The sequence below is a fragment of the Limulus polyphemus genome, unplaced genomic scaffold (assembly GCF_000517525.1).
Source record: "Limulus polyphemus unplaced genomic scaffold, Limulus_polyphemus-2.1.2 Scaffold1469, whole genome shotgun sequence".
Lineage (NCBI taxonomy): Eukaryota > Metazoa > Arthropoda > Merostomata > Xiphosura > Limulidae > Limulus > Limulus polyphemus.
In genome coordinates this window covers 205,871-217,373 of record NW_013667079.1, presented here as the reverse complement: position 1 = coordinate 217,373, position 11,503 = coordinate 205,871, and the positions used below count along the sequence as shown (strand labels likewise).

Below are 11,503 nucleotides of genomic sequence, written 5' to 3'. Positions count from 1 at the left end.
TTTTTTATTTATTTGTTTTTTGTCTATTTTTTAAAATTGGATTGATATTTTTACTTTCATGATTAATGTTATGCTCTTGGCTCTGGACTAGGTTATCTCATACTATGTCTTTACTTTAGGTATATTTATTAATTTATTTAGCTCATAACAATATTCACTATACTTACAAGGTCTCACGGCAACCCCTTTCACTAAAATTGTAATGGGCAGACATTAATCTAACAGTAAAAAATTGTAATAAATTCTGATGGAAATTTGTGATATCAACTATAAGTGTGAAATATTTAACACAGTGATTAAGTTCATTGATAATAAATAATTCTTAATTTGCTTTACTTTTACAACTTTTTTTTATGTTTCTGGGAATAAAAATTTTTAAAATATTTTTGACTGTTCTTCTGTGCTAAATTAGGTTCAGAATACACACACACTGACATAGTCATCTAGAATATATCAACCTAATAACCCGAGTGAAGCTGGGTAATTTGGCTAGTCTATAATAATAAAAGAGTGTGTGTGACTGCCATAGTGCCAAGAGGAAATAACCAAGAAACCTGAAATTTTGGACCCATACTAAGTGGACCCTGAGGGTATGCACCTTCTGGGTATTATTACCTATACACATCCGTGTGCACATGTTCATCTTTTTAATGAGGCAAGCTAAGAAAATACCACATAGAAAAGAAGTGGTTCCTTATATTACAAATAGAAACCACAGACAGACAGAAACACTCTTTTATTATTATAGACTAGCATATAGTCCATAGTATACCCTGTAGTATATCAGTTAAATTAACAACTTCTAATATATAGAAAAGCCAATGCATTTTGGTAACAATGCCTTTTATATCGTGTTGCCTAGCAACAAAATTATACCCTAATATTGTTGTTAGTCTGTGTACTGAAAGTATAAAATGAAATGTATAAACAACAAAACTGGAAAAATTTGTTGATTTCTTAATTTAGAGTCTCCATTGATTAAATAGGTTTGTTTTTATTGCTATGCTAAAATATGTTCAGAATATACAGTGACATAGTCATCTATAATATATCAACCTAATAACCTGACCAAAGCCGGGTACTTTTGCTGGTTAGTTAATGTATTTTTAATTTGTATTTCCTAGTGTACTACTGCTGGTTCTTCAGTTGATGTGTTGGTTATATTTAAAATTTTAAACACTGCTGTCATTTTGTATATAAATATAAATGCATACTGTATTTAAACCTTAACAGTTGACTTTTAAGCCTATGTAAACAATAATAGCAAGACAACACTTAGCCTAAGACATATTTAACACAAAGTGAAGCTTCAAATACATTTTTTTGGCACTTTCCCTTAATCATTGCAGAATAATGTTTTTACATTCAACATTTTTTATCATAATCTTCTTATAATTTTCTTTTCAATCACTATCAGTGATTCATTAATATTAACCGACATGCAATTAAAATTGCTTTTTTAACCATAAAAAATTATAAACAAATATTTTTTTAAATTGTTAATCAGGTTTCATTTAATTTATGTAATAAATTTTTAACCTGTTTTATATATATATTTTTCACAGTTATTTTGGTAGTATTATATGTCCATTCAAGAAGTTACTTAGGCTGACCAGTGAAGTCCAAATTTTTTTTTTTTACAAAGGTTGGACCATTTAAGTCTGTTGTATGTACTAAAAATGTAACTAAATATAATTATTTATATTTGTCATAAGACGGCAGTATTAGTGTTATTGTAGTTTTAAACACTACATTCTTTATTCAATCCCTCAGTTTATCCAAAAAGAACAGTGTATAACAGTATTTCAACCACACTATGACACTGGTGATGAAGTGTTTTGCTCAATACTAGAGCTGTTCATGTGGGCTAGAATACAATAAACACAGTAATGATCAGAATGCTACTTGTACAAGCCATTTAAGAGAAATGTATTGTTGGAAGTAGATACAGCAAAAACAGTGAGGGACCAAATAAGTAATTGTGTTTAAAAACACTGTAAGCCCAAAAATATTGTCTAATGACAAATATCATCATGGTTTGTCTGCAAAAGGCATTTGCACGGTAACAATTGTAACTAAGTATATTACCCCTATTCCTCTTAGATATTAATTTTGAAATTGGATTTATATATGTCCATTACACATCACTCATTTTAAATTTTGTTTTTCAAATTTTACAAACGTAGCACCAGTTTAATATGAACTAATTGTATTTTTGCTAATGAAACTTGATATGGTTGAGTGCAAAATGATCTTAGCTGACCTCATTTTGTCCCACAAAAGTATTTTCTATCATACTGTAACATCATAATTAAAATGATGTATAAAAAGATAAAAGCATACTTCACAATACGTAAGGACTGAAGTTCTGGTGTAAGTTGTTTGCATACCTCATTATCATTTGTTCTAACAACATAAACAAAGCCTAGCTTTTATCACTTTGTGCTGATCTCTGCTGAACTGAACAGAAAAACAGCTTTCACTATGTGTTTAGTTTAATAGCTTGCAACTTCTCAAAGCTGAGATGTAGGGGGGTTACATTAAACCACAACAACTGATATTAAGAAATGGTGATTGGCTAAAATTTATAAAACTACACTTGTGTTGAAGTTCTAAGTTCACATTGGTGTTATTTTGTTCAAAACTGTTTCAACTTTACTTCTAGGAAATTATGAGTGCTGTGGTTTGCTCACAAACAATTCAGGAAATTCACAAACACTGTTTTAGCTTGGAGCACAATCAATTAATTCAAAATCAGAATTTGATATTTTTTTTATCTAGAAACTTAAATGAATACAACCTTTTTTACTGAATGTCCACTCTCAAGTATTTTTTAAAGAGTGAAGTAATCACAAAAGGTATATTTGCTATAATTAAAAAAAAAAAATTTAATGGTGTAATTTCTCCATCAGGACAGTATGCACCCACACTGACAGTATACAGTTTAACACCATATTTATTGGTCCTGGTTGTTTGAAGTTTTCTGTTATTACCTAAAAGATTATGATAGTTTATAAATTGTAGTTGAGCACCTGCAAATAAAAATATTCATGAAATCAATTCTTTTAAGGTTAATTTTTTTTTGTGAACAAATCAATTTCCTTCATATCATCTCCTACTAGACCAGCTGTAAGTATCTGGACTTGAAATACAAAAATCCAGGGTTTGGTGCTCTGAGTTGGACAGTGTGCAAATAGCCCATTGTGTAGCTTTTTGCTAAAATATCAACAACCTGTTTCTTATCTCAGTGCATATGGAGAAACTCAGGTCTATAGTCGGAATACAAACACTACTTACCTAAAATGCATATTCATAGAGGGATTTTATGTAACAGAGCTGAAAAAATATTAGAAAGTGGCTATGCTAGCACACAGTGTGTTACATTCTATCTACAATCTTCATTCATTTAATTTTGAAAAACCTTACCATTTGATGAAAAATAAACTAAAAATATGTTTTATAACCCTGATTTTTTGTATTCTGGATGTGAAACTAGTTATAAATCCATTGGTTATTTAAATTCTATTATTATTAAAGTAGTTAAACCTACTTTAATGATGTATTTATTATTAGGCGTTGGAATATTTTTAACTGAATAAAAATTCAACTTTAAAACTCCACATGTTTTTTGTTTTATGGCATTATGACTTGCATACATTAACATTCAGAAATAATTTTCTTTAATTACTCACAGGCTCAAGCTACTCTTGTTGACCTTAACAACTGGACTTTCTCAGGGCCGCAGTATTCTGTGAGTTCATGTATTAGTTTGTTTACTTACTGAATTCAGGAAAATTTTAAATACATTTCTTTTTTTACTCAGAGCTACAGTATTTCTAGTTTTTACTGGAGTTCAAGTCTCTTATAGGAATATATTGTTTTATTCTTTTTAATCATTTAATATCTTGGCTGCAGATATCTTGATACGTTGAATAAAAAATGTTTTGGATAATTCTTGATTCTGTTTGTTTACAGCTACTATTTTATGATAACACTTTTTTTGTTGTTGTTTTAATTGTAGACTTTTTAATAACTATAGGGACAGCAATTCATTATATTTTTATCTCCACCATAGTCAATAAGAGTCTAGTATTCATATAGTGTACAAATTCCACTGATTATTTTCTTGTATTACTGTACCTTTCTTCAAAGTATAATTTCAGAAGGAGCACCACTTCTGTTATATCTTATCAATATTAAATAGATGGGTGAATATTTGCGAATTACAAAATATATATGTTAATGGCATAAGATGAAACCGCGTGAGGGGCATTTCTTTTATTTTAGAAGCTTAACGGTTCTGATCAAGTGAAACTCAATTATTTCTAACAGGGTGTTCTGTTACAAGATTTGGAGAAAAAGATTAGATCATTGCCTGAAAATGGACCAGTATTTTCTGTGATAACTAGGTATGTTATTGGCAGGTTTAAATTTTACATCATTTTGTGTACAGTTTCTGTGTTATTTGATGATAGTGTGTTTGGAAGCAATACTAGCAGATTCCAAAATTTAAAAAATAATTTGTCCATTTAAGCCTGTTGTATGTACTAAAAAACGTAACTAAATATAATCATTTATATTTATCATTAGAACAGTATTAGGGTTATTGTGTTTTTAAGCACTGCATTCTTTATTCAGTCCCATAGGATTTACCCACACTATGGCATATCTATGCTTATGGTGTGTTTTGCTTAATACCAGTTATCAGGTGAGCTGGAATACAATAAACATAGTAACTGTTCAAACACAACTAATGCAAGCCATTTAAGAGAAATGTTTTGTTGGCTGTGGATATAGCAGAGATATCATGGTTGAAATACTATTATAAACACTTCCTGGGAAAACTGTAAGGGACCAAATAAATAATATAGTATTTAAAAACACTATAAGCCTAACAATTTTGTTTTATGACAAACATAATTGATTATAATTGTGAATTATCAGCAAAAGGCATTCACACCATAGCAATTGTAACTAACTGCATTACCTCTCCTCTTAAATTTGAATGGTTTGTAATTTTACTCATTACACACATCTCATTTTAAATCTTGAATTTCAATGCTTACCATTGTCACATCAGACTAACATAATTTTAGTTTCACTATGATAATGATGAGTAAAATTTGAAGATCTATTACCTTTGTTAACCTATGATGGATTTTTTTTTTTAAATATGTATATAGTTCACAGTAAGGAAGATTAATTTGTAGAACAGGTATGACATTTCAATCAGTGGTGGATCGTTTTAGTGTTTAAGAATGATTGCACCAGTGATCAAAATAATATTCCTTAGTGTAAAACCTTAAACTTCTAACAAAATACTAGTTCATAATTTTCAATAAATTCTTACTAGGAGTCAAATTGATAAGTATACCTTCCTTGAGATTTTAGCAAAACAGATTAAATAAAGGACCAGTTTTAAGTTCATCAAATGTTCCAGGTATTTTTAAGATGAGTAGTATCGAAGCTGTTATGAGCCATTAATTTTTTAAAGAAATTTCTTGTTCATGATTCTATCCTAGTTCTTTATTAGACGTTGAAAGAAAAGTTCAACTTTGGCACTCGATAAGAAATTCCTCAGCAGGAGGGAAAGAAAAGAGAGAAATAGTTGAACATCTGTTGGGAAAGAACTACTCTGCATGCGATTTCCATATTTTACAGGTATTAGTTTAGAATTGAAAAAGATAATTTAATAATTTTTTAAAAGAAGTGTTTGCAATGCTGATACATTAGAAACATAACTTTCACATTAATTTTTTAAGGGAATTTTTAATATTGATTTCAAATTTTTCTTTCATAGAGACTAGGCAACCTCTTGCTACCTGTATGAAGATGTGTTTTGAGACCAACCCTACACTGATGAGGATTAATGTTTTGTATATAGTAGTTTCTGAGTCTTTAGATAGACCTTGTAATGTATTTGAAGGAAAAAGGCTATTTATTAAATTAAAGTGTTATGAAGATTATGCTTAATTACAGGTGTCTCCTGTTTTTGTTTGAACTGTTAGTGCTGAGAAAACAAGCTGGTCAATGAACAAATTTGAAATGTTATATGTTTATATACTTTATTTTTGGACATACAAAAGCAACACCACATAGATTGATTTTTTTTTTTTATTAGCAAACTCAATACTAATTTCAAAACATCAAATTTCTTAATTTTCACCAAGCCTAAATATTAAAAAAATTAACTTCATGAAAAAGTGATAGGAAACGCACTCCCAAAACTTTCACAATGGAAGTGTAGTTTGAATTTATGTTCGCAAGCTTAAACATCAACATGCAAGATTAATGTTGAAATATATAAACTTTCCAATACTGTTTTACTGGCAGAGCTATTTTCAATTACATATGACAATTTTACTTTTAGAAATTTGTTTTATAAGGCAGACAAAAAAAATACTTGATGAAGTTATAATTATTTCTTTTTAAATTTGAAACATAACATATCTTTCAGAGAAAACTACACAATGTCTGGTTAGAGACCCAATTTACTATTTGCCATGCTCTAAAGCATGGAAGTGTTAAAAAAACATGATGCTATGGTTATTTTTAAAAACCTGAACAGAGTGAATAATACCATTCTAGGTAAAGTGCTCCAAAAATTGTTATTTTTAAAGAATAACTAAATAAGATCTTAGACTTTTTGGAAAGGCTAACATTACTAAATACGATACTTTTGTGCCATTTCCTCTTTAACTCAGTGAAAAAAACGTCCACCTACAGAAAATACTCAGGTTATTTGTATCCCTTGTTTTAACTACATTTGTGATTCAAGTACTTCCTAAGTATTTGGTAAGGCATATATTAATACTTAACATAAAAAGTAGTCCAATACATTATATTTACCCTTTAGAAATCACTATCAAATTGTTAGTAATTAACACTAAAAAAAATACAAAAAATAATAGATTCAAATGGTTTATCAAAGTCTTAAAATATTCTTTCTCAATATCAATGCTTCCTTCAACAGATTTTCTACAATGTTAATTTTCAATTTCATGATGATATCAAACAGAACACCTGTATGGTCTGAAAATGAACTCAAAGAAAACTGATATACATACATACATACAAGTGTAGTGAACTTTAACTTATTCCCACATCTTAAGTAACAACAGAAGGAAAATCATTACAAGATTAACATCCAGTACAAGATTCTTCAGAGAATAGCCTGTATCTGAGTAAGTTACAAAGTTAAACTGTACAATACAGGTTATTATGATCACAGAAAGCAAGGAATACAAAAAATCGTAAAGGCATGTATCCCTGATTTTATTCACTGATTACGTATTGCACTAGCAATTATCTCAGTAAATATTGTGGATGGATAAGCTTCTTCACTCCCTCCTCTCCCCACCTCTAGAACTATTAAAATTTTAAAGCTTCGATAGTAAAAGAGAAAAAAAAAAAAAGGAGACATAAAACATTAGGTTTTGTATATATTAAGTTCAATTCTCTCCAGGTTAGTGCATTAAAATAAGTTTTCAAAACATACAATTAAGGTATTTCCACACCATTTCAGCCATTAATAAAATGAGGAACAAACATATGTAACACTGAAGCAAAACAATATACTCCAAAAAAAAAAAGATCCTCTTTAAAAACACAGCCGGTTAAGTGTTTGCAAAAGAACATCAAATCCACCTGTATATGATTTTCAAAAATAACTTTACATTTTCAACTCTGTATTCAATATTCTATAACTGAATAGCAGCAATCAGACAAGTAATGCAGTATAAAAATAATGCCCTTCAATAAAAACTTAGAGATTCTAAAAAGGTATATATTTCGACTGAAACTAATATTAAAAAAATCACAAAGTAGTAGTTATTCATTTTCATTATTAGTATCAAGGATGGCATAAATCAGTCCTGGTTGGAAACCTTGTAATGATTACTGTCAAGTTAAACTTGGGTATCTTCTGTATGAACTATGATGATTAAGGCAACAAAACTGATAGCTAGGTACAGATACACTATGCAGTTTCAGAATCTAGTATGAAATGACTGATCTGTAAAATTAGAAAATTATTATTCTAATAATTATTAATCTTTTTTGTAAAATTAGAAAATTATTATTCTAATAATTATTAATCTTTTTTAAACTAAATGCATGGTTAATTCCCCCCCCCCCCAACAAAACAATGGTGGTACACAGAATAAATTGTACTTCACCTAAATTACTAGAAAAAAAAGATCCTTACAAAATAAAAAAAGTTAAAGAGAAAGCAAGCAAACAATATTTTACAAATGTTAGTTCTTCCTTCAAAATAAGCAGTCTTATCCATAACTATATATAAACAACATTACTGAAGTTATATTTTCTCTATTTAAGAAAAACATTTTAAGGTCTGATCTAGATATACTTGTCAAAGTTGTCCATTTTAACAAAGTTTAGTATGACTACATAGAATACTGTTCATTTTATCCAACAAAACAATTCTATTTCCTTAGTCTGGCTGAAGGAAATGATTTGTTTGTTGTTGGTTACAAACTAATGGCATTCTATGTGAATATTATAAGTTACTTTATCTAGAAATGTCATTAACACCTAACAGAATGAAGATAAGTATGTTCAGTCTACTAGTACAGTAAAAAGATCCTTGAATGATGTTTTCTAGCGAATTTTCTAATGATTATTGATGAACTCTATTACCTACGAACATTGGTTATAATATCAATTACTGTCACAAAATAACTGATTAACTGAAAATAGGATTAAGTGGATCAATGTCATGAAAATAACCAACTAATCAAAATTAGTGTTTCTGATTATTCCAACTATCTATGTGAGAGTAATCAATTAGCTAAATGTAATTGATTAATTAACCAGAATTCCACTAATTGCCCAACCCTGTTTCAACCTTTACTTGCTCATTAGAATTCAATGACAGTTTGACAGTAAACTCAATGCTGTGAGAGAGAGAGAGAGAGAGAGAGTGTGTGTGTGTGTGTGTGTGTGTGTGTGTGTGTGTGTCTACAAGCAAGATACGACTTTATACTCTGATGGCATTGTACATGAATAGTTGGAATTCTCTGTTTGCCTGTAGCTATAAAAGTATAACATGGATACATTATGCAATGCTTAGATTTTTGAAAAACCAACATCAAAAATTTACCCACAAGAAAAAAGTTGTCACCAGAAAGAAATGGCAGTTTTGAATACAAACTTGTAACTACCCATCAAAATAAATTTCTTATAAGCAGTATTTCATATAATTCTAATTTAACCTTTTCTTTAACAGTAAATTCAGGCAATAACACTAGTCTAGGAAAATGTCAGAAGAGAGCTGCTCCACTGGAACTTAGTTAAAACATGACAGTATGATTTGTAGAAATACTGAAAACTATCTAAACACAAATTTAGTAAAATATATTCAGGAAAAAAAAAAAAAAAAGACAGAATAACCTTCTCAATTGTGCAGGACAATATTTTAGCACTTTACCACCAATAAGATCATCTTGATGTTCTTACTAATCCTCTGCTTCTTGTTTAAAGACGTTTATTGGTACCCAGCTGGGCATTACAGCTTGGGCAGGTGTGTTCAGTATCCTTACAACTATCTATAACTAATGGGATCCAGAAGCAGGGACAACTGAAATAAGCACAATAAATTAAATAACACATTCTAAGACTGGCTTTTGAAGCAGTTTATGGAAAAGTATTTTTTTAAATTTTTTCTCACCAGGTAACAAATGCATTCCAACGTGAATTAGACTACCTTCATTATGTCATAGTAAAACTATATAGCTAGAAATTCTACAGCTGTTAATTTCTCATATTCCAAAAACTGAAATATCATTAATACTTTCCTGAAATGATCATGAACTCATGTAATGAAACAAATGTTTCAAGTATAATTTATATTTATGTTTTTATACTGCAACGGATAATTAATTATGACATTGACCAAGCACAGCCATGATACTGATGTCAAACAGCAACACATCATTGCTTGCAGCAGCCGCCAGTTTCACTGTAAACAATGAAACTGAATATCAATAATGTATTTTCTTTTTGGCATTGACATCAGTGAATTTTGACCAATTATTGTAAAACACAAGGGAATGAAGTAGAAGTACATAAATTTTTTTTTTTTTCAGCTAGAGGCAGGAAACAGGTGATTACATTGCTGAAACTTAAGTGAAACTCAAGACTTTAGTTGCTGTAGACAAACAAATCACAAGAAATACAGAATAACAATAAAGGAGAAAAACTGTATAAGGTCACTTTTTTTTTTGTGTATATTAAGTTTAACAACTTGAAAGAGCATACAATTCAGAATTTATCAAAAGTCCACAATTCCAAAACATGCAGCAAAAAACATTTGATAAGATCAACATTGCATATGAAACTAATAATAAGCAAACTTTTAGATTTTTTATTCATATTTAGATGCTAAACATAAGTACTTTAATCTCTTGGTTACTCTTCGATGAGTTGTTTTAATTTTAGTAAACATTAAGATACATAAAATAGACAGTTTATGTAACTGTTCAGATCTTGGCTAATTTTACAAAAGTAATAAACTAATCAAAATTAGTGTTTGATTATTACAACTATCCATGTATGGATAATCATGTAGTTAAATGTAATTGATTAACGAACCAAAATTCCAACAATCACCCAGCTTTGTTTCACCTTTACATAATGTCTACTTGCTTATTAGAGTTTAATGAAAACTTTACTTACAAAAGGAGACAAATGATCAAGGCCATCAAATAAGCAAACAATCCAGCCTTTTTATCCACAGTGGTAACAACAGTATTGTGGCAGTTGGGGCACGTTGTTTGTACAGGAGCTTCCCCAAAGGAAGGTTGCTGCACCACAACAACTGTTTGCTGTCCTGTAGAACATTCCAATAATGTACATCTTAATTTAACTGATTATGTTACAAGTTCTTGTTTATATACAAAAAAAATAATGTTAAGATCCAAGAGGATATGAAAAGTTACTCAATACTTTTCAATAAGATGTTTTAGTCGTTGAAAAACAAATATACAACTAATTAAACTACTAGACTTGTGTAACACTTTTTTGGGGGAGTGGAACACAAAAGCTACTGTTGAAAAGAAAATTGGAAGTGGGTATTTCAGGATAATATTCTAGTTTTGTGATCCAAAGTCTGATGTTGAACAATTTATTTATATTTTTACAATATTTAAGTTCATCTCATGCCAAGGAAACCATTTTGTTTTTCAAAAATACCTGACCCTAGCACTTTTTGCAACAGTTAAGAAATAACATAATTTGTGTGTAAACCTAAGTTTCTATATCAAATATAAAGCAGTGCTCCAGATAATGATTTTCACAAGTTTATTCCAACTTGGACATTTTGTTATTGTATTTTCAGGATCAGAAAATAGGTTGATACCAGGTAAAATCCAGAGATGCCTCTTACATTTCTTTAGTAAACCAGTCAATATAAATTATAAATCCAGAAAATCAGTTGATTTTATTAAATATTTGATGAATTAAATCAAGAACCAATAGAAGAGCT

At 29.4% G+C, this 11,503-nt stretch overlaps 2 protein-coding genes across 3 annotated transcripts in view; one reads left to right on the top strand and one right to left on the bottom strand.

Moving 5' to 3' along the window:
- LOC106463721 overlaps positions 1-5,976 on the top strand; it is a 61,420-nt gene extending 55,444 nt beyond the window's left edge. For both annotated transcript variants that reach the window (XM_022391303.1, XM_013923783.2), the window contains exons 20-23: positions 3,695-3,751; positions 4,333-4,409; positions 5,523-5,661; positions 5,801-5,976. In XM_022391303.1, the coding sequence (XP_022247011.1) occupies positions 3,695-3,751; positions 4,333-4,409; positions 5,523-5,661; positions 5,801-5,830 (303 nt within the window). In that variant the 3' untranslated portion in view covers positions 5,831-5,976. The remainder of the gene's footprint in view (positions 1-3,694; positions 3,752-4,332; positions 4,410-5,522; positions 5,662-5,800) is intronic.
- A 142-nt stretch (positions 5,977-6,118) lies between these two features.
- Positions 6,119-11,503, bottom strand: part of LOC106463719 (lipopolysaccharide-induced tumor necrosis factor-alpha factor homolog) — an 18,541-nt gene continuing 13,156 nt past the window's right edge. Inside the window, exons 3-4 of the mRNA XM_013923780.2 lie at positions 10,696-10,849; positions 6,119-9,598 (exon numbers count right to left, since the gene is read on the bottom strand). Coding sequence (XP_013779234.1) covers positions 9,496-9,598; positions 10,696-10,849 — 257 coding nt within the window. The 3' untranslated portion in view covers positions 6,119-9,495. The remainder of the gene's footprint in view (positions 9,599-10,695; positions 10,850-11,503) is intronic.